The sequence below is a fragment of the Conger conger genome, chromosome 15 (genome assembly GCF_963514075.1).
Source record: "Conger conger chromosome 15, fConCon1.1, whole genome shotgun sequence".
Taxonomy (NCBI): Eukaryota; Metazoa; Chordata; class Actinopteri; order Anguilliformes; family Congridae; genus Conger; species Conger conger.
In genome coordinates, this window is record NC_083774.1 from 33197103 (window position 1) to 33220027 (window position 22925).

The 22925-nt window shown below is 46.5% G+C and overlaps 2 protein-coding genes across 6 annotated transcripts in view; one reads left to right on the plus strand and one right to left on the minus strand.

The window, feature by feature from the left end:
- The first annotated feature begins 144 nt into the window (after window positions 1-144).
- Window positions 145-18674, plus strand: tcp11l1 (t-complex 11, testis-specific-like 1). Of its 4 annotated transcripts, none has more exons than XM_061222811.1 (10): window positions 145-369; window positions 1974-2199; window positions 2327-2459; window positions 2880-3000; window positions 3949-4169; window positions 7127-7263; window positions 8157-8347; window positions 9907-10088; window positions 13626-13798; window positions 14427-18674. In XM_061222811.1, the coding sequence occupies exons 2-10, from the start codon at window positions 2037-2039 to the stop codon at window positions 14657-14659; spliced, it is 1554 nt and encodes a 517-aa protein (XP_061078795.1). In that variant the 5' UTR covers window positions 145-369; window positions 1974-2036; the 3' UTR covers window positions 14660-18674. The 4 variants fall into 4 exon arrangements, with proteins under 4 accessions (XP_061078795.1, XP_061078796.1, XP_061078797.1 ...); XM_061222812.1 differs by having other exon boundaries at window positions 1992-2199; XM_061222813.1 differs by having other exon boundaries at window positions 2023-2199.
- Window positions 18675-18676: 2 nt separating this feature from the next.
- The window catches only part of LOC133112110 (cleavage stimulation factor subunit 3), a 31746-nt gene continuing 27497 nt past the window's right edge, over window positions 18677-22925 (minus strand). The window contains exons 16-22 of one of the 2 annotated variants that reach the window (XM_061222810.1): window positions 22747-22816; window positions 22272-22467; window positions 21171-21321; window positions 20995-21089; window positions 20136-20196; window positions 19579-19828; window positions 18677-19521 (exon numbers count right to left, since the gene is read on the minus strand). In XM_061222810.1, coding sequence (XP_061078794.1) covers window positions 19626-19828; window positions 20136-20196; window positions 20995-21089; window positions 21171-21321; window positions 22272-22467; window positions 22747-22816 — 776 coding nt within the window. In that variant the 3' untranslated portion in view covers window positions 18677-19521; window positions 19579-19625. Of the gene's footprint in view, window positions 19829-20135; window positions 20197-20994; window positions 21090-21170; window positions 21322-22271; window positions 22468-22746; window positions 22817-22925 lie in introns of both variants that reach the window. The other variant, XM_061222809.1, reaches the window with a different exon arrangement.

A 22925-nucleotide genomic window follows, 5' to 3' on the forward strand; every position in this document is an offset into this window, starting at 1 on the left:
CGGCAGCCGACAAAAGAATCAATTTGCCTACACATGGTACATGTAGTTCTTTTAAACGTTCTTCAAAAAGCTAATCAATTTAAAGCTAACGGAAAACTACAGCTCGCACAACGATGCCGAAAACATCACTTCCGTAAATAGAGATGGCCGCATGTGGTAGGCTGTGCAGGGCGATGCGTTAGTATTTCGTCGGCTTTAGGCATCGCATGTATTTTCAACGTATCATTAACGTACGGTTAAATCCTCATGTTGCTGGTGTCTCTAGTTTGATCTTTAAGTTGTGGATAACGGTCTCTAACGCAGTGCTGGTGAAAAAACTCAACGACAAATAGCAATACGATAAGAAAGCTAGCTGGATTTAGCCTACAGGTAACGGTACATGCATGCGTGGAATTGCTTATATTATCATTATAGTATTATTTTATTCATATAAAATGGAAGTATGGTGTAGCCCAAAACGGCTATTTAAGAGCAACGTGGTATTGTTTTCGTCGGTGTGGATGTGCGTAGTAGGATCAGACCCGATGAAGTCATCCGTGTTAATAATTCAGTTTTGTTTCAGTTGCGTCTTAAATGAAAGGGTTTCCAACCGAACGTCATTCACACACTTTCTGCTTAAATGTTTCTTTTAAGGAATGAAGCCAGAAGAAGAGAATTTATTTATTATTTTTTTGTGACGATGGCCATATTGAATGACAGGTTGTTTCTTTTGTTCCACTTGGGGTAAAATTGTACGAGTGTATGACAGGGTGGCCAGTCGGTTAACACATTAAGTCATGAGCTATATAAGAATCCTGTTATGAATGTCCCCTTTGTGTTTATTCCGGAGTCTTCCGGAATGGGGAATAAACAGCCTACATGATGGCCTTTTTTCACCAGAACATAGCCGGCATTACTATACAACAAATCAGTAGGCTACCAATGATAACACATACAGTGGGAACCACAATTCATTGGACAGTGACACATTTTTAGTTATTTTGGTTCTGTACTCTAGCAGTTAGAGTTTGAAACGATACAGGTTGAAGTGCAGACTGCCAACTTTAATTTGAGAGAATTTTCATCCAAATCGGATGAACCGTTTATTAAATTATTGAACCTACGTCTAGAATCTAGACTTAGCATCAACAGCTCTCTTCTGCATTCATGAACGACATAAATGAATACACCTGCCAAGCGAAACACATCTGTGAAGCCAATTCAACAAATACCTAGTAGCTTAAAATGGAGGGACCATGCACAAACGGTGCTGTCATTTCTAAACGTCCATCTGATATGGATGAAAATACCCTCAAATTAAAGCTGACAGTCTGCACTTCAATCTCATTGTCATGGTGTTCTTTCAAGTCAAAGTGCTAAAGAGTACAGAACCGAAATAATAGTAAAAAAAACATGTCACTGTCCAATGAATTATGGTGCTCACTGACAGCGTCAGAGACAATACAAGGTACAATACAAGGCTTGTTCAGAAATGACCAGAGAAACTAATGTCAAATGGCAGGCATTTATATAGCGCCTTTATCCAAAGCGCTGTACAATTTGATGCTTCTCCATTCACCCATTCATACACACACTCACACATCAACGGCGATTGGCTGCCATGCAAGGCCCCGACCAGCTCGTCTGGAGCATTTGGGGGTTAGGTGTCTTGCTCAGGGGCACTTCGACACAGCCCGGGCGGGGGATCGAACCGGCAACCCTCCGACTGCCAGACGACTGCTCTTACTGCCTGAACCATGTCATCCCCGAAACTAGCTCTCATGCAGAATTCACTTTCTCTGAAAGATGGTTTTGTAGTTTTTTAGTCACATTCAGCTTATGGATTTGGGGTGTGTAGCTTATAAAATGGTCTGCTGCACACAAAACTATCGAAATGGACGAAATGAATGTCGCCTGTAAACATTGCATTCGGTCCATATTTGGAAATTCTTGGTCAATGGCGTAACTTTGAGGGCTGTTGTTGGACTTTGTAGGGTGTGTGTCATTTCCAGTGAGCCGATTGTTCTGACGTGGGGATCGCAGGGCTGCTGAACAGCATGTCGAAGGAAAACCCTGACAAGCCCCCGATCTTCGAAGACGGACGGGGGGACCCCGACAAGGAGGGGGGGGCTGTGGAGAGCCCTGAGCCCCTGGACCAGTCTCTGAAGAAGAGGACCCGCCAGAGAACCGCCAGCCCCCCGCGGGGGAGCACTCCACAGTGTGAGCATGTGTGCATGTGCTAGGACAGCCATACACATCACCTTAGTGGACATACATGTATTTTGGGAGGTTTTCCTGGAAAAAAAATGTAACAAAAGTTTGCACTTGCTTCCCCCAAAACCCACAGCTAGTCCCCCCAAGTTTGTGTCTGTGGAGGAGCTGATGGAGACGGCCAAGGGCGTGACCAACATGGCTCTGGCCCATGAGATTGTGGTGAACGGGGGCTTTCGGGTCACGCCTTCCCAGCCACCTGAAGGCAGGTGAGTGTCCTTCCAGCTCACAATGATGTCACTGCACAGCCCAGCACTTACATCATAAAGAGCTGTTACACAATCAGCTGGCCAATCAGAGCCCTTTTACCAGTGTTTCTCAACTCCAGTCCCCAGGACCCACTCCCCAGAAGGTATTTGTTGCACCTGATTTAATTTTAAAAATCCCTTAGTTAGTTAAATCAGGTGTGTGAGTTCCTGGTTACAACAAAAACCTTCTGGGTCCCCAGTCCAAGCTGTAGAATTGGAGCGTTGAATCTGCTTTGTTTTCATAGTTGATGTAGTTCTGGCTCTCACTTTCTCCACATATCATTTACCACTTCTTATTTGTGGTTATGACATTTCTCTGATTACATTTAAAAAATGTTAAATATTAGTGAACACTTGACTGTATTGTGTTCATGTCCTCAGTTTGGAGAAGAGAGTGAAAGACATTGTGCACAAAGCATTCTGGGACTGCCTGGAGACCCAGCTGGCTGAAGACCCGCCCTCATATGACCACGCCATCAAGCTATTGGCGGAGGTCAAAGAGGTGAGGCTTTGGAAGAGTGCTGGGTGTGACATCACCATGGCAGGGATTTGGCACCCCAGGGGTGAAAGTTCAGAGGTCAGCGAAGATTGTATAGGCTCCCCAGATATTCAGCTCTATACTGATACCATTGACTATCCTGTCTCCCTATCATTTAAGCCAACACTTTACCTTCTGATGTGTTTTATTCATGTCTACGAAGAGACTGGAATGGATGTTTTGTACTGTGATATACACCAGGTAGCCCTGTTACCACCTGGAACCTCCTGTCAATAAAAACTAGGGCCAGGGAGGGGGAACACAGGAACCACAGACATGGTTGCATAGTTACGCTGTGCCGATATGAATAGTTCACCCATTCACTGCGAATACTGCTGAAGGTGACTTTGTGTTTCCTGTAGGAATGCTTCATAGCAGGTGAAATGTAAGAAGTGGGGTCAGGGGTTCATAGCAGGTGAAATGTAAGAAGTGGGGTCAGGGGTTCATAGCAGGTGAAATGTGAGAAGATTACACCTGTCAGGATGTCTAGGTGTGCTGGATCTCAGCTTTTCAAGATTTCACCGTTTCCGATTTGTTGCAGGGTGTTTCACCGACGTGTTCACCAGTGGTGAATCTGAGGACGAGTCGGGCATCGTAAAGCCCGTGGTATATAGTAAAGGTGGCTCATCTCTGTGCAGGCCGTGTGTGGCGCAGCTAAGCGTAATGAGGCTGAAGTGAATGGTTTTGGGCCGCGGGAGATAGCGTCGCGCGGGGGAGTCGGGCTGATGATAGAGTTTGGGCGGGGCGGAAGTCGCGGACTTTGACGAGCTGATAAGGGGCGCTTTGCGTGCATTCTGGGTAAATATTGATATGCGTTTCATCTTACTCCTCTAACGCGGAGGCCAGGCGTCAGAGAGGTTTTGTGTGTCTGCCCCCCCCCCCCTTCTAACCCCCCCCCCCCGCCGTTCCCAGGCTCTGCTCTCCTTCCTGCTGCCGGGACACGGGCGCCTGCGTCTCCGGATCGAGGAGGCCCTGGACGTGCCTCTGATCCAGCAGCAGGCGGAGAACGGGGCGCTGGACATGGGCAAGATGGCCACCTTCGTCATCGACACCATGGGCGCACTCTGCGCCCCCTGCCGCGACCAGGAGATCCACAAGCTCCGCAAGATCACCGGCATCATCCCCCTCTTCAAGTGCGTCACAGAGCCGTCCTGCATGAGTTAATGTATTCATGAATGTATTAATTCATGAATGGATGCATGAATGAATGGATGAATGAATGGATGGATGGATGAATGAGGGCGGCATGGATGGTGCAGTGGGTAGCACTGCCGCCTCACAGCAAGGAGGTCCTGGGTTCGAATCCCCGTCGGCCGGGGCCTCTCTGTGTGGAGTTTGCATGTTCTCCCCGTGTTTGCGTGGGTTTCCTCCAGGTACTCTGGTTTCCTCCCACAGTCCAAAGACATGCAGGTTAGGCTGATTGGAGAATCTAAATTGCCCATAGGTATGAGTGTGTGAGTGAATGGTGTGTGTGCCCTGCGATGGACTGGTGACCTGTCCAGGGTGTATCCCTGCCTTTCGCCCAATGTATGCTGGGATAGGCTCCAGCCCCCCTGCGACCCTGTTCAGGATAAGCGGGTTAGGATAATGAATGAATGGATGGATTAATGCAAGAATCGATGAATGATTGAATGAATGGATTAAGTAAGTAATGAGTCAATCATTTAACCATCAAGCGAGCAACATATTTCATACACACTAATGACCAACTGGGGCCAGATATGACCCCAATTTCAAACTCATGAAAAAGAAGCCCCAAAAAATGTTTTTATTAAAATGTCATTAAACATGTAAAAGAAATTTCATTTTCATAAAAAACAAGCATATATCTATATTATTACAATTACAGCACATTTAGTAATCATTAATATCATCCACATTGGCTCTAGATAGGAGAATAGGGTGAATAGTAAGCCATGTAACCTGTGTGAGGTCAATACATAATGTTATATAGGTATATATAGGTAGCGTTCTGCTACATTGCGTATATCCTTGTTTTGTTTCTGATATGACACTGTTATCTGATATTTATTTGTGAACTCATTCAGGGGAGTCAGTGATACTATTAAAAGCTCTGTATTTGCTGCTGCTAAGCTGTCCTACAGCTACTGAGCCACTGACGTCTTCATGCTAGAGCCCAGACTTATACAATTTAAACCTTTTCCCAACACTCTATTGTGCAATGTGCTGTAATACCACATTTCTAAATTTATAGTCAATGTTTATAACTTAAACATGTGAAATATACCATCTGATGTATTAATTATGCACATGTATATTATATTTTTAATTTGGAACATAATTTTACATGCCAAATAAATCTGTGGGTATGTATTGCTTGATATCTTGACCCCCAGAAATCTGGATTCTTACTGTTGGCGAGGATGAATTAAAATGCGTTTAAAACCACAATTCCTGAATCCAGCGGTTTTAACCATCAACACCCTCCTTTAGATGTCCAGCACTCTGAATACTGAGCACAAGTGTGTCAACAGTTAAAACACCTCACTTAACCAACATGTAAAATATGTTTATTTGATTTAATTTTGTAATTGTTATAAAAAAGATATGCATTATGAATTAAATTGCCAAATGCAGTGATAGGCAGAGCAACCTGTTGGATCAACTTTTATCAAAATGCACAACTTACAACTGGGTTAAAATGTATGAAGTTACAAATATGCATGTTTAATCTAAAGATGTGGTACATCTTCCTTAAAACAATGAAGGTTACAGACACAGACACATAACAGTCACAATGGAAATGGATGAATGAAAATACCAAACCCCAGCTTGTTTCCTCACAAAATGCTCAAGACCCGAAGACAACATTCCAAAAAGACCAGTGATGAAACGTAGAACGGCAGACCAGGGTGCAGGACTTGGATGCTAATTTATAATTCTAACCAAAAAGTAAAAAGCTAGGTTCATTCTAAAGTTTGGGATCTTATAGCACAATGTCAGCATGAGGTCTGCTCGGCCACCCCCATTAAGACAGACATACATGCAGGCACACACACACACAGCTGACCCCCCCAGTTCTGTCTCTCCATTTCTTATCTCTAGACCAGGCCTGGTCTTTTCAAGTTCCCTATGGCCCGAGGGGGGATTAGTTCCCTGACATTATAAAGATTCAATATTGCATTGGTGGAATGTGTTCCTTTTGACTGGGATCATATATGATATATGATCATATATGATCCCACAGGGCCATATTCTGAGTGATGGGTATGATCTGGGTTATCACAGGGCCATATTCTCAGTGATGGAGATGGATATGTTCTGGGTCATCACAGGGTCATATTCTCAGTGATGGACATGGATATGTTCTGGGTTATCACAGGGTCATATTCTCAGTGATGGACATGGATATGATCTGGGTTATCACAGTGCCATATTCTCAGTGATGGAGATGGATATGTTCTGGGTTATCACAGGGCCATATTCTCAGTGATGGAGATGGATATGATCTGGGTTATCACAGGGCCATATTCTCAGTGATGGAGATGGATATGTTCTGGGTTATCACAGGGCTATATTCTCAGTGATGGGTATGTTCTGGGCGGCACAGATGGTGCAGTGGGTAGCACTGCCGCCTCACAGCAAGGAGGTCCTGGGTTCGAATCCCTGTCGGCCGGGGCCTCTCTGTGCGGAGTTTGCATGTTCTCCCTGTGTCTGCGTGGGTTTCCTCCGGGTACTCCGGTTTCCTCCCACAGTCCAAAGACATGCAGGTTAGGCTGATTGGAGAGTCTAAATTGCCCATAGGTATGAGTGTGTGAGTGAATGGTGTGTGTGCCCTGCGATGGACTGGTGACCTGTCCAGGGTGTATTCCTGCCTTTCGCCCAATGTATGCTGGGATAGGCTCCAGCCCCCCTGCGACCCTGTTCAGGATAAGCAGGTTAAGATGATGGATGGATGGATGGATGGGTATGTTCTGGGTTATCACAGGGCCATATTCTCAGTGATGGAGATGGATATGTTCTGGGTTATCACAGGGCTATATTCTCAGTGATGGAGATGGATATGTTCTGGGTTATCACAGGGCTATATTCTCAGTGATGGAGATGGATATGTTCTGGGTTGTCACAGGGCCATATTCTCAGTGATGGACATGATGAAACTCGACATGGCCAATTTCGCCGTCAGCAGCATCCGGCCCCATCTGATGCAGCAGTCGGTCGAATACGAGAGAAAGAAATTCCAGGAGTTCCTTGACAAGCAGCCCAGTGAGTCGATCCATTTTTGTGTTTGCATTTCGGGCTTGACCCCAATTTGTGCTCTTGAGTACATTCCTGTTTCACGAGGATAAACACAGTGTTGCTCAACAAGCAAGTTGCTAAATGCGCCTGAAAGATTTTTACACATGCTCAGCATATCAGTAGTGATGGCAGAGTGCGGTTTCATGAACCCAAATTGAACTTGGCGACTATGATGGCATTCACTGTTTGGCTTGAGCTAATCACTGAGTTTTGCTATTGGTAACAAAACCTTTAATGTGTTCAAAGAAGTTAATAATTGATAGCATATTGTGACTCCATCCAATATTGGGTTCATGACAGACTTGGGTCAAATGTATATTTGTTTTGGATTCAAATACTTTTTTCTGCTCTATTGATCTTGCGTGGTGCAATTGAACCTGCCAAGAGGACCAGAAGGCGGGGTTTGCAGTTCTTGAGAGTATTTCATAGTTTTCCAGTACACCAGACAAGCTCAGTAAAGTGTAGAGCAAGACACCTAACCCCCAATGATCCTGACAAGCTGGTTGGTGCCTTGCATGGTGTGTGTATCATTGTTGGTGTGTGAGTGTGTATGACTGAATGGTTGAATGAGAAGCATCAATTGTACAGTGCTTTGGATAAAGGCGCAATATAAATGCTAATCATTTACCATTTGTCCCTGGTCTGGTTCATGATATGTCCATCACTGCATGTCCGTAATTACCGTAGTTATGCAAGTGTCCAGTGCAGAGTGTTGCAGGTTCGGTACATGGCATTGCAGGGTGTGTAGTAGTGTGATTGGCTGTTGCAGGGTGTGTAGTAGTGTGATTGGCTGTTGCAGGGCGTGTAGTAGTGTGATTGGCTGTTGCAGGGTGTGTAGTAGTGTGATTGGCTGTTCTCAGATGCCATGGACCTCACTCAGAAGTGGCTGCAGGACACAGCCAAAGCTCTCCTCAACGGAGACTGGGAAGGCGGAGCCTCGAGTGCCGGAGCCTCCGCCCCCATCCCGTCCACGCTCCACCCCCTCATTGTGCATAACCACGCCTACCTGCACCTGCTCAAGTGGGACCACGCCTCCTGCCCCTTTCCTGAGGTGCGTAACCTCCAACCCCGGCAGACCTGGGTCAAATACCTAATTGTTCTGGGTTCAGATAGTTTTCTGTGCTCGATTGATCTCACCAGGTGGGAAGTTTAAAGTATGTTGTATTGTGTTTTCTAAGTACAGCTAGTCCTGTGCTTGCTACTCTTTTTTGCAGCTCTATTGCAGTGATGTGTGGGTTCTTCAGACCAGGTCTTGGGCCATACTATCTGAAAGCTTTCTTTGTCTTCCAGACCTTGCCTTGACTTCAACTGTTCCGTTTATCTTAAATTTTCGAATAATGTTTCTGACAGTGAAAGGTTGTTTTTTAAGAGAGGTTTTTTGTAGTCTTCTCATTCTTGATGGAAATGAGCCATCTTCATTCAGGCGTGGACAACTGTTTAGAGGAACCCATGGTTGTTAACGCCAGACAGAACAACCACTGCATTTGGATACTTTAGAAGTCATGGAGTTACTTCCGAATAGAAAGTTCAGCCCTGGAATTATACTCACCTGACTCATTGAAGCCCTAATGAGTAAGTCACCTTCAATCTTGCTATAAAAAATTCAGAAAGGTCTCATGTTTAACTGATTTACCATTTAGAGTTCAGGTTTGATTTGGATCATGTACAGATTCATTATAACAGACATTTAAACCAGGGGTGCCCCACTGTAAACTGTGACTTTGGTTGTTTCAATTTATTAGTGCAATTCGATTTTCTCTTTTATTAAGAAAGATTCCTCTCCTGATGGACCAGCGGTGTGTGTGCTCCCTGTGTTAGACTCTCCTGATGGAGCAGCGGTGTGTGTGCTCCCTGTGTTAGACTCTCCTGATGGAGCAGCGGTGTGTGTGCTCCCTGTGTTAGACTCTCCTGATGGACCAGCGGTGTGTGCTCCCTGTGTTAGACTCTCCTGATGGACCAGCGGTGTGTGTGCTCCCTGTGTTAGACTCTCCTGATGGAGCAGCGGTGTGTGTGCTCCCTGTGTTAGACTCTCCTGATGGAGCAGCGGTGTGTGTGCTCCCTGTGTTAGACTCTCCTGTTGGACCAGCGGTGTGTGCTCCCTGTGTTAGACTCTCCTGATGGACCAGCGGTGTGTGTGCTCCCTGTGTTAGACTCTCCTGATGGAGCAGCGGTGTGTGTGCTCCCTGTGTTAGACTCTCCTGATGGAGCAGCGGTGTGTGTGCTCCCTGTGTTAGACTCTCCTGTTGGACCAGCGGTGTGTGCTCCCTGTGTTAGACTCTCCTGATGGACCAGCGGTGTGTGTGCTCCCTGTGTTAGACTCTCCTGATGGCCCAGCGGTGTGTGTGCTCCCTGTGTTAGACTCTCCTGGTGGCCCAGCGGTGTGTGTGCTCCCTGTGTTAGACTCTCCTGATGGACCAGCGGTGTGTGTGCTCCCTGTGTTAGACTCTCCTGGTGGCCCAGCGGTGTGTGTGCTCCCTGTGTTAGACTCTCCTGATGGACCAGCGGTGTGTATGCTCCCTGTGTTAGACTCTCCTGATGGCCCAGTGGTGTGTGTGCTCCCTGTGTTAGACTCTCCTGATGGCCCAGTGGTGTGTGTGCTCCCTGTGTTAGACTCTCCTGATGGACCAGCGGCGGTTCCAGGAGATGCAGTGGGAGCTGGAGGAGCTGACTGCCGTGGCCGCTGTGCTGCTGATTGTCTACAACAGCGCCGGGGCGGCCATCTCGGGCCTGCCGGGGCTCCTGGAGCAGCTCAAGGGCACCACCAAGCTGCTGCTGGCGGAATTGCACTCTCCGTAAGTGTGAGAGCACACACACACACACACACACACACATACACACACACACAAGCCCACGCGTGCGCACATACGCACACGCTCATACACGCACGCATCCACACACACCAGCACCACTGTCCCTCGTCAGCCAACATGCCTGAACACTTAACACATACACACCGGAACATACCTAAAAACAGTCAGGTCCATAAATATTTGGACATTGACAAAGTTATTGTTACCTGAGTTGTCTACCGCAGGATATTGGAGTTAAATAATGTCGTATATAATGAATATGAGCTATTGTCCTACTGAACCCAATGGAAGAATTATTCAGGAGAAACAACTTTGAAGTGATCCATCCATATCTACTGATAACAGCATGGTGGTTTGAGGCTCATTTGATACCTTGGACCCTTTACGACTTAAAGCCATTTAGCCAACAAATTCTTCAATACTGTATCAGCATAAGTTACATTCCAGTACATTACAAGGCATTTAGCAGACACTCTTATCCAGAGCGACGTACAACAAAGTGCTGATCAAACACAAGTACAAGTGTGAAGAGGACCTGAGAGGACAGTACGGTTCGAGTCCTAGTGTGACCATATAGATACAATCGGAGCCCTTGAAGAGTACATCAACTTCCAAACTAGCATACCACAGTTGGAAGCTAGAATACCCAGAGTACAACAATACAATAGCTCATACAAAACACAACAATATCTATATATAACTATATAAGTGCGATTATAGTCTATGGCATATATAAGGCTAATCATGGTGGTGCGTTAGGGAGGGAAAGGTGTAGCCTGAAGAGATGAGTCTTCAGTCTGGGCTTGAAAGAGGTCAGAGACTCTGCCGTTCTGACATCCACTGGGAGGTCATTCCACCACCGTGGGACCAGGACAGACAGCAGTCGTGAGCGAGAAGTGCAGGTGTGGCGAGGGGGAGGCGCCAGATGGCACAAAGTGGCAGAATGGAGGGGTCTTGCTGGTGTATAGGTCTTGATAAGGGATTGAATATATACAGGGGCTGATCCCTTAACTGCCTGGTATGCGAGCACCAAAGTTTTGAATTTGATGCGAGCCATAACAGGCAGCCAGTGGAGGTTGCTGAGCAGGGGGGTGACATGTGAATGTCTGGGAACATTGAATACCAGACGGGCTGCAGCATTCTGGATCACCAATTTAGAGGTGAATCTAGTCCCACCCCCAAATTCCCGTAGAGATCCATTCAAAGAGTTTTAGTATCTCTTTTAGGACAACCTGAGAATCAAATATCCAGACTCTGATGATTGTTGATAAGTCACGGACATCAGGTCATGACCTGCAAAGTTTATGCAACTAAATATGACAATTTAATCTATGATCTATGAATTTGTTCAGTTATTTTTGAGCCCCTAAAATTGGGCAGACTATGTATAAAAAGGGCTGTAATTCCTACGATGTTCACCTGTTTTAGATGCAAATTAAAGCTGAAAGTCTGCAATTTGGCACAGCTCACATTATTGACTTCCAACTCCAATATCCTGTGGTAGACTGCTAAAATAACAATAACTTTGTCAATGTCCTAATATTTATGGACCTGACTCTATATACAAACACCTACGCATACAAACAAACACATCCATACATGAGTCCAAACACTCTCCAACCAGCACACACCTGAACACTATCGGACGCATGCACACACACAAACACACAAACACGCATGTAGACACACACACACACACACGCACACAAGCACGCACACACACACACACAAATGCACACAGGCACGCACGCACGCACACACACACACACACACACAGACAGACACACACACACTCACACACACACAGACAGACAGACACACACACACACACACAGACAGACACACACACAGACAGACACAGACACATACACACACACAGACACACACACACACACACACACACACACACACACACAGACAGACACACACACTCACACACACACAGACAGACACACACACTCACACACACACACAAATGCACACATACACACAGGCACGCACGCACACACACACACACACACACACACACACAGACACACACACACAGACAGACACACACACACACACACACAGACAGACACACACACACACACAGACAGACACACACACAGACAGACACAGACACATACACACACACAGACACACACACACACACACACACACACAGACAGACACACGCACTCACACACACACAGACAGACACACACACACACACACACACAGAGCGTCCCTAGCAAGCCGCCTGCTTCGTGTGCGTAGAGTCGTGACGGATGCTGGTTGGATTCTGTGGGACCTGTCCTGCGGTAATGAGCTGGTACACAAACCAGACCCTCTCCAAGCTTGGGCTGCAGAGTCTCTTAAGAGACGTGTGACATGTGACACTGCTGTCGTCAGCATCAGCAGTGCAGTTAGCCACAGGCCAGCTCGTCACGAGAGCTATTTATGACCGACAGCATCAAAAGCATTTTGCTTTGATTGCACCTCTTTAGAACAGTGCCCGTTCTGTGTTCTATCACTCAATGCAGTACCATATATTTTCATCCCTCATTGTGTGTTCACACGTGCATGTGCGCGTGTGTGTGTGTGTGCATGTGTCAGATAGTGTTCAGGTGTGTGTGTGTGTTTGTGTATGTGTGTGTCTGTGTGTGTGCATGTGTCCGATAGTGTTCAGGTGTGTGTGTGTGTGTGTGTCCGTGTCTGATAGTGTTCAGTTGTGTGTGTGTGTGTCAGATAGTGTTCAGGTGTGTGTGTGTGTGTGTGTGTGTGTGTGTGCGCGCGTGTGTATTCATGTGTCAGATAGTATTCAGGTGTGTGTGTGTGTGTGTCAGATAGTGTTCAGGTGTGTGTGTGTGTGTATGTGTGTGGGTGCGTGTGTGTGTGTCAGATAGTGTTCAGGTGTGTGGGTCAGATAGTGTTCAGGTGTGTGTGTGTGTGTCAGATAGTGTTCAGGTGTGTGTGTGTGTGTGTGTGTGTGTGTGTGTGTGTGTGTGTGTGTGTGTGTGTGTGTGTGTGTGTGTGTGGGTGCGTGTGTGTGTCAGATAGTGTTCAGGTGTGTGTGTGGGTGCGTGTGTGTGTGTCAGATAGTGTTCAGGTGTGTGTGTGTGTCAGATAGTATTCAGGTGTGTGTGTGTGTCAGATAGTATTCAGGTGTGTGTGTGCATGTGTCAGACAGTGTTCAGGTGTGTGCGGGTTGGAGAGTATTTGGATGCATGTGTAGGTGTGTGAGTTTGTGTGTGTAGGTGTTTGTATATACAGTCAGGTCCGTACATATTTTGGCAAATGTGGCTCTTTCCAATCACTTGCTTTTCACCTCCTGTCTTTTTGTTCTTTGCCTGACCCCGGAAAACAGTCGAGGTCTGCCATCTTCCAACCTGTTAAATGTTCCTTTCAAGAGCTAGAAGTTAAAGGTTAGGAAACTTTTCTTGAGCAGGGAAACGAGCGCATCCTTTTTCAGAAGTGTCTTTGGGGACTGTGTGACGTATGGGATGCTCACGCTCCACCCTCTCTCGCCTGCGGCAGGGACTTCCGAGCGGAGGAGGCCTTCGCCACCGTGGCCGAGCGGATGTGGGAGGAGGTGAGGCGCAGCCTGGCCCAGCACGGATTCTCCCCCTTCTCCTCCGAGCGCCAGGCCGTCCTCAAGGGCCAGATCGCTGCGGTCAGGCTGCCGGACAACTCCATACGCAGGCTCATCGGTAACCGCCCGGCACGGCCACCGCCTTTTATTTTTGCTGGTTAGCTTTAGCCTTTGCCAATTTAACCAATTCTTTTTTCATTTCTTGTGCAAAATGTATTTTACTGTAATTCTGTAAGCGGATACGAGACTATCCTGCTTACTATCAGGACTGACATCACTACTGATGATTTGATCAATATCGTTACGTAATATTTTATTTAGCAGACGCTTTTAAAGCAAAGCGACGTACGAAACCGTGCATATCAAGGTCATACAACAAACAACCGAATACGGCAGATAAGGTACCATGTCTTTAATTGATGGACCGAGAAACAATAGGTTTAATAAAGAGGTATCGACGGACACAGCTTTCAATTCAAAGTGCAAGGAGCTGGAAAATTATAAAAATTTCAGATACATTGATTTTAAACATATGCTTACATGCATGCACTTCTATGTATTCTATGCCCGCCTCATTGATTTCTATGGTTCTCCGTGCTAAAGAACCTATGACTCCGCTGTTTATGATAGTCGGTTTATACAAGTTCATTTGGGTATTATCACCATCACATGTTGACGGTTCACAGGGTTTTGGTAGTTGTTTTCTCCCCCATCGCTCATCCCCCACTGGCCTTTCCCCGTCCCAGACTCACGGGTCCAGACGTACCTGCTGGGGTTTCTGGAGTCCAGCCAGAGGGGGTGCCCCACGACCCTTCCCGGGGGCCTGGCGCCCATCCAGAAAGAGCTGGAGGAAGTGGCCATCAAGTTCAGCCGACTGGTCAACTACAACAAGCTGGTGTTCGCCCCGCACTACCAGAGGATCCTGCAGGACGTCCTGCGGGGGGAGGGCCCCGCCCCCATCAGAGAAGGGGACTCCTAGAACCACCATTTTGTCTCTGCAGGCTGGCCTCGGTATTAGAAGTTCCGGCAATTACTATATTTACTGCCCCCCTAGCGGTAGTGACTGGCAGGAAGCGTTGGCGAGCCGCAGAATACTGCGTTTATCTTCGTACCTCACATGAGTTCTCAGCGCTTGCAGCTTTAAAACCAGGAATATCATTTTTTTTGCAAACTCATTATACAAGCATGAGGCTTTTTATTGTGTAGCACCAACTTGGGTGATGGCGGTTTTTGTTTTTTTGAGCGTGCTCACGCTGGCTCTATGAAGGTGTTCGTTTGGAGAATGTTCCATTTGACCTGGCTGCTTCGGCAGCTGCCATTGGTCAGTTTTCTCTCTACGGTTTCCATGTTGCTTGAGTTGGGCATGGCCAAGGAAGCGGATTAACTGGCCGAGAGCCTCTCTTGTTGTCTTGGGCGTGTGTTGGGGCCTAGCCTTGAGACAGGGTAGGGACCAAACGATTCAGACATGTTGGATACCTCCATAAACTAACACATGTGGAAAGGTGGCATACTCAAAATGGCCCAATCTCGATTTAAAAACAGTAGCGTTATAGGGCGTTTAGGCCAACACATTTGCAAGTAACTGGAAATGTGAAGCAAAGACAGATAAACTACATTTGTCTGAGAGCATTCCGTAGACTTCAGGTCAATTCAGGTTTAAACCAATTCTGGCCTCCAGAATTATTGGCACCCCTAATAAATATTCACAAAAAGTGCTATGAACTTTATACATTTATACAATTAATACAGTAATACAGCAATTGCCATGAGCTTTATTTTCCAATGTGCGTAAAGTAGTGTGCTAATGATTCAATGGAATCAACCAACGTCTTACATATTTTGTGGCTTGGTGACTCTGAGATGTAACCAATCTCTGCAATTCTGAAACTGTGATCCTTAGGTTACGTATAGCCTTCCTCACCATCTTCCTTACAGAGATATGGGGAATAATATGTACTCGTGTCCTCTTCTTGGCAAGTTTGCAACCATTCCAAATGTTTTCCACCATTTTATTATTGCCCTTACATTACATTACATTATTGGCATTTGGTAGATGCTCTTATCCAGAGCGACATACAGTTGATTAGACTAAGCAGGAGACAATCCTCCCCTGGAGCAATGCAGGGTTAAGGGCCTTGCTCAAGGGCCCAATGGCTGTGCGGATCTTACTGTGGCTACACCGGGAACCACCAGAACCACCAACCTTGCATGTCCCAGTCATTTACCTTAACCACTACGCTACAGGCCACCCCTTACTGTGCTAAGTGGTATGTTTAACAATTTATGTATTTAACTGGTCTGTGTCTTCTAAATTGAGTTCTTTAGCTTTTCCCATGCTGATGGTTGACAAAAGGATTTTACCTCATTATTATCCTCCAGTGAAACAGAAAGTGACACAATATAGTTTCTTTAGACTAAAATTAACTATATGAAGTGTACAGAATACAGTATTGCCAATTCAACTTTTAAAAAATTTATTTAGAATAATTGTTAGGGGTGCCAATCATTTTATACCTGTGGTTTTCAGAAAGAGACAGATTACTAAATAAAAAACATTGAAACATGAGTAAATGTATGTACTGAAATAAATGTACACTACTGTTCAAAAGTTGCATATCTTTTGCATGCATTTTCATTGGCTTTCTTCCTGATGTCTGTGGCCTATCAACATCATCAGTCTGGATATCTTAATTTCAGGTTGTCCTGCAAGGAATACTAAATATCTTTGCATTTGAATTGATCTTAGTGGGAATTGGGGGGCTGGGACTAGATTCAACTGTAAATTATGCTGATTTACTACATGGTGAAACCAAAATGTAGAAGAATACCCTCTAATAAAAGCTCAGAATCAGATGTGCAAAATCAGAAAAACTAGGCGATTTCAAACTTTTGAACAGTCGTGTATGTAATTTTCCCACGTTTGAACATAACATTAATTCTGGAGCCCACTGTATGCTTGCTCCACCAGCCTCCACGTTGATGGTGGTTCCACCAGCCTCCACATTGATGGTGGTTCCACAGATTCTCGTGCTGGTGGAGGGTCCTTACCAAGGGGCCAGCTTTCAAGCAATCACTTTCGGAATCAAGTCAAAATCAAGTTGTCCCCTATATTTTCACTCAAAAAGCCTATGTATATTACATTTTAAACATTTCTGCTCATATATTGATGTTCAATCAATGCTACAAAAAAAAAAAAAAAATCCTGAGGTTTTTTTCCCTCTAGCACACTGGCAAAGATAGTAATTTTTCTCGTTTTTAAATTGCGCCAGCGTTTTTCATTGGCTCTTCCCTGAGTTTTCCGAGGACACAACTTTGCATGTGTGGTGAGCTAAACTATTACACCTGGTGTCCTGCATGGCATAATCTTTCCCCCATAGGTTTATATTGCCGTCACTGTCTCTATACATCATATATTCTAAGGCCATATTTGCTCCGGACATTGCCAAAATCAGTCTGAAACTATTGGAATTATGAAGTTAACCACCGTAGAGTTCTCCGGGCAGTACCATACGGAGGCTGCCAGACCAGGCATGAATCGAGGCTAACTGAACGATTCGGTGTAAAAGCAGGGGTGTCCGCATGGGTGATTAATCCAAGGTAGTGATTGGCTAGAATCCACACACAGGTTATAACTGGCTGCGGATTGAAAGGAAACCGTGAAAAGTCCCTCCAGGACTGGAGTTTGACAAGCCTGGAGTAAAATGTGCATTAAGTGTGATCAACTTAATATAAGGTTCTATTTAAAGGGGATGTACTGAGTTTGTATAACACTGTAATATTCTGCATTATGCCATATTAGAATGCTGTGCCGAGCTTGGTCATTTGTACAACATTAACACTTATGACCCCAGCCGTTCTGCATTAACATTAACCTTATTGAAATAGTCAAGCTCATTTGTAGATCCATGATTTTCTTCATGAGTTTGGCAGAATGATGAAACGAATGTAAACTGGAAGACAGTTGGAGTATTGATGAAATTGTGCAATGAATACCATTTGGTACCGACGATGTTGAAGACTCACCATTTTATTTTTTGCATTACATGTTCCACTTGCTTTTGAGAGCTTTTGTCAAATGATACTTTATTGAGCCGGCTCCTTGAAATATGATTCCCTATACCAGTGGTTCCCACACCGTTCCGTGGGTACAGGTATTTGATGTTCCACCTTAAGCACACTTGATTAGCCCTTGAGCAGGTATGCTGGGGATGGAACACATTAAGTACCTGAATCTGGCTATGGGTAGCTGAGGAGAGCCCCACTGCTCTATATCTCTACTCCAGTCCTCAGGACCCACTTGCCTGAAGATTGTCGTTGTAACCAGGAACTCACACCTGATTTATCTAATCAAGGGCATTTTTAGTGGTTTGATTGAATCGTGCGAGAGTTCATGTTTCCAACAAAAACCTTCAGGCCTGTAGGACACGAAGACTGGAGTTGAGAAACACTGCTCTGTACGACTTGACTCATCTCACTCTGAAGAGCTGTTGAAAGCAGGAAGGCACGGTCTTCAAAAGTTTAAGCAACTGCTTATTTTACGCCTGAATTGTTGAGATTTAGAACGTCTTAATATGAAGAATTCAGTGTTTTAAGTGGCCCACTTTTTGCGGTTTCTTTTGCAGAACATTCACAACGTCGGTCAAAACCACTTAATATTTATTTCTAGAAGGTTCATCTACAGTGTAGGTGAAGGTGTGCTGTTGGCACAATACCTGGGTCTCATACATAATTGTGTTGGATTCAAATACTTTTCTGTGCTCGATTGATCTTGCCAACCACGAGAACCAGAAGGCGAGTTTGCACTTTTTGAGAGTATACACCAGACAAGCTCAATAAAGCATAGAAAAGTATTTAAATCTGAAAGAATTACGTATTTGACCCAGGTCTGGCTGTTGGACTGTCACTTAAGGAAGAGTTATGTTTTTGCTTATGCGATAACGTGTGTAGCGTCAAACTAACTGAGCAACAGACAAATAAATGAGTTTCCCATCCTCCATTGTTTTTGAGTTTCCTTTTTTTTATTGGGAGGAAAAGTTTACTCCATTTGATTGTGAAACAGGATGAATCTGTCTCACCATCTACACTGGCACTACGTGAGGGGAAAACAAAAAACCACTAATGTGTTCAATCAAGGGTTGTCATTAAAAACTTTGTACAGTATAACCGTCCAGTTTTAAAAATAAAACTGTTAAAAAACAACGAAAAAAGTAAAGAAAGACAAAGACTTTGACATGCGGAGGCCGTGCCTGAGGCGACAGACCGGGACGTCCGTCCGAGCGGTCAGGCTGCTGTCCCTGGGGAGGGGAGGTTCGGCAAAGAGCTCACGCTCCAGTCCGGCAAAAAGTTCCTTAGGCGGCGGAGAACGGCGTCCTTTGAACACACGGTGACAAGGGATGAGAAAACGTGTGGTCCAATCGTTCTCGGCAAGGTGGTGTTGGGGCTCATCAGATCCCCTTCTGCTGACAGGCCCTGTAGATGTTGTGTTGTGGTGTTGGGGCTCTTCTGCTGACGGGCCCTGTAGATGTTGTGCTGTGGTGTTGGGGCTCTTCTCCTGATGGGCCCTGTAGATGTTGTGTGGTGGTGTTTGGGCTCTTCCGCTGACGGGCCCTGTAGATGTTGTGTTGTGGTGTTGGGGCTCTTCTCCTGATGGGCCCTGTAGATGTTGTGTGGTGGTGTTTGGGCTCATCGGATCCTCTTCTGCTGACGGGCCCTGTAGATGTTGTGTTGTGGTGTTGGGGCTCTTCTCCTGATGGGCCCTGTAGATGTTGTGTGGTGGTGTTTGGGCTCATCGGATCCTCTTCTGCTGACAGGCCCTGTAGATGTTGTGTGGTGGTGTTGGGGCTCTTCTCCTGATGGGCCCTGTAGATGTTGTGTGGTGGTGTTTGGGCTCATCGGATCCTCTTCTGCTGACGGGCCCTGTAGATGTTGTGTGGTGGTGTTTGGGCTCATCGGATCCTCTTCTGCTGACGGGCCCTGTAGATGTCGTGCACAGGGGGTGCCACCGCACCCTTCTCCTCCTCCTCGTCCGAGTCGGCGTTGGGGCGCTTCAGAGACTTACTGACGATGGCCCCGTGCTCCAGGGGCCCGTTCCCCTCGCTGCCCAGCTCCGGCTGCCGGCCTGTGATCAGCTCCACTGCCAGGTCCACACCTGCACACAGTCACACACAAACACCCAATGCGCACAGGCATGATTTGAAAGGAGGTTTTTTTTTCTCCTGAAAGAAATTAAGCATCGTATACTGCCACCTACAGGAGTAATTGGTACCGATCCTTAAAGGATGTTCTTAAGCAAGTCACACGGAATGAACATTTCAACCAATCGGGGGGGGGGGGGGTTGGGGGGTTGAGACTTAGTAGGCTCCTGTCAGAAGTGACCATTTAAAAGAAAAATGATCAAACTAATGCCAGGCAGGCAGTTTGGTCCTAGAGGGGTCATGAAGGGTGAGGGAACTCACTTTCGGGAAGTGTGCACCGTCTGAACGACTCCATCAGTTCCTCCACCTGGACAAAGGGCCCCTGGAGAAGAAAAGCAGCACATTTATCAGCCAATCACAGCAGCACAGTCACTGGTGGCAGTTGGAACCTCTTTCCTTTACTCCCAGCTTGTTACAGAGTTACTGAGTGTTAGTGGGCATTAGTAGGCATAGTGTTACAGAGGGGCATTAGTGGGCATGGTGTGACAGAGGGGCATTAGTGGGCATGGTGTTACAGAGGGGTATTAGTGGGCATGGTGTTACAGAGGGGCATTAGTTTAGTGGGCATGGTGTTACAGAGGGGCATTAGTAGGCATGGTGTGACAGAGGGGCATTAGTGGGCATGGTGTTACAGAGGGGCATTAGTGGGCATGGTGTTACAGAGGGGTATTAGTGGGCATGGTGTTACAGAGGGGCATTAGTGGGCATGGTGTTACAGAGGGGCATTAGTGGGCATGGTGTTACAGAGGGGCATTAGTGGGCATGGTGTTACAGAGGGGTATTAGTGGGCATGGTGTTACAGAGGGGCATTAGTTTAGTGGGCATGGTGTTACAGAGGGGCATTAGTGGGCATGGTGTTACAGAGGGGCATTAGTAGGCATGGTGTTACAGAGGGGCATTAGTTTAGTGGGCATGGTGTTACAGAGGGGCATTAGTGGGCATGGTGTTACAGAGGGGCATTAGTGGGCGTGGTGTTACAGAGGGGCATTAGTGGGCATGGTGTTACAGAGGGGCATTAGTAGGCATGGTGTTACAGAGGGGCATTAGTGGGCATGGTGTTACAGAGGGGCATTAGTGGGCATGGTGTTACAGAGGGGCATTAGTGGGCATGGTTACGGACCGTAAAACAGGTGGGCGGGGGCAGCAGCTTCATGAGGACGACGGCAGCGGGCGGCACTGGGAACACCCCTCCTGGCACAGGGTGCAATCCTGGAGCTGTGGTGGGCAAAAAGAGTCAAGTCTGGACTGATCAACTCCCACTTTTAAAACACTTTCAGCCGTTACACTGCGACTCACGCGCCAGGTGGCGGGGCTGGAAGGGGATCATCTGGTTGGTGTCGGGTTTGGGGTACTCTGGTTTCCGGTCCGCCTCGTCCTTCAGTGTGGGCACGGAGGGGGTCACCACCGCCTCGGGGATGAGGGCTGTCAGTTTGGCACGGGACACGTCCTGTGGAGGACACCCACCTGCATCAGACATGTCCAATCTCACCCCAAAACCAGGTTTTCGTTTTAGCCTAGCATTAAGATTCGACTATTAAGTAATCATGGTCTTCAATCTAGACCTTGATAAGCAGAACCAGTGGTCTCAGTGCCGGGCTAAACCAAAACCCTCCATCCATACCGGCCCTTTTCCGGAAAACTTGGGTATGAAAATTTCCTGAATGTATAAAGAACAGGCAATGGGGCACATAGCATTTATATCACTGCAGTTGTCCTAGCGGTTGGGCAGCGCAACATTAGCTTGAGGCTAAATGCATTTTCTCTCAGCATTAATTGGTTAAAGCGACTCACTACGCAATTATCACCCGCACCTGCTTTCCTGGGTTTTAATTGGTCACTAATTTTAAAGGTGAAAACTAAAGCAGTGGTCCCTGTGGCTCTCCAGGACTAGGGGCTGCAGACTGTGACCCTTGATCTAGACCAGGGATCTGTAATTCCATTCCTGGATGGCCGCTTTGTCTGCAGGTTTTTGAGGTCATGATGAATCTGCACACCTTGTTTCCCAGGCCTAAACCAGCGCTACTCAACTGCAGTGTCTGCAGGTATTCGCACTACACCACCTGATTTCACCCATTATTTTACCTGCTTGGTTCAGATAATAAGCGAATTACTGATAATAAGCACACGGTCGGTGCGAATACCTGCAGACACTGTGGCCCGCAGGACCAGGAGTTCAGTAGCACTGGCCTAAACGGTCTGCTGACTGAAAGGAAATCACAGGAACCCAGCAGAGACGGCGGCCCTCCAGGACTGGAGTTTGAGACCCCTGACTTTGATAAGCATACCTGGAGAAGTCTCAATTAAAAAAAAAACTAGCGAGACGAAACCATACCATTTACTCTAAAGTCGAGCTAAGTAGACCGCCAAATAAGATCCAAACTTGAGTCCATGCCCTACCTTGTAGCCCAGGGCTTTGAGCTCACTCGCAGAGCAGGGGTACAGGTCCATGAACTTGTACCGGTCCACCAGCAGGGCGGTCTCCTTGCCCTCGTACTCCTCTCTGAAAGCTGTGAACCTCCGCCGTTCCACCTTCAGGATGCTGGCCAGGTCGCCGATGTTGCTCTCGAAGGCCAGGAAGCGGGCCCAGATCTCTCTGCACCACAACACGACGCAGAGAAGAGACGCCGCTGTCACAAAACACCTCACAAAACACCTCACAAAACACCTCACAAAACATCTCACAAAACACCTCGCAAAACATTGAGCGTTCGGAGTCGACCAACGAGGCCAAACAGCAGCTCTCCACTACGAGACCCAGTGAAAGGAAGGTCCTGAAATATCAGAGACTTTCAGTTTCCTTTGAGTTTTGGGGCCGTTATGCGTTAATATTCATTGTTACCCATTTGCAAGACAATCTTTATGTTTTCCTTACCCTGATTTTTCAGGGGGCAAGCTTCCCGATGTCAACACCCTCTCGAACAGAACCCTGGTGTTATTGTCCTCTGTCGGGGAGAAGAAGACAAAATGACAGATGGTGGGGAAAAATAAACGATCCGGCTCACCTGGCAAAGTGTGTTATTTTTCAGGACTCCCGAGTCCAATAAAAAGCCT

Coding starts and splice junctions, on each gene's coding strand:
- tcp11l1 (XM_061222811.1), top strand. CDS start 2,037: ATGTCGAAGGAAAACCCTGACAAGCCCCCGATCTTCGAAGACGGACGG. Junction 2,200..2,326: donor GCGGGGGAGCACTCCACAGT/GTGAGCATGTGT, acceptor CAAAACCCACAG/CTAGTCCCCCCAAGTTTGTG. Junction 10,089..13,625: donor CTGGCGGAATTGCACTCTCC/GTAAGTGTGAGA, acceptor CGCCTGCGGCAG/GGACTTCCGAGCGGAGGAGG.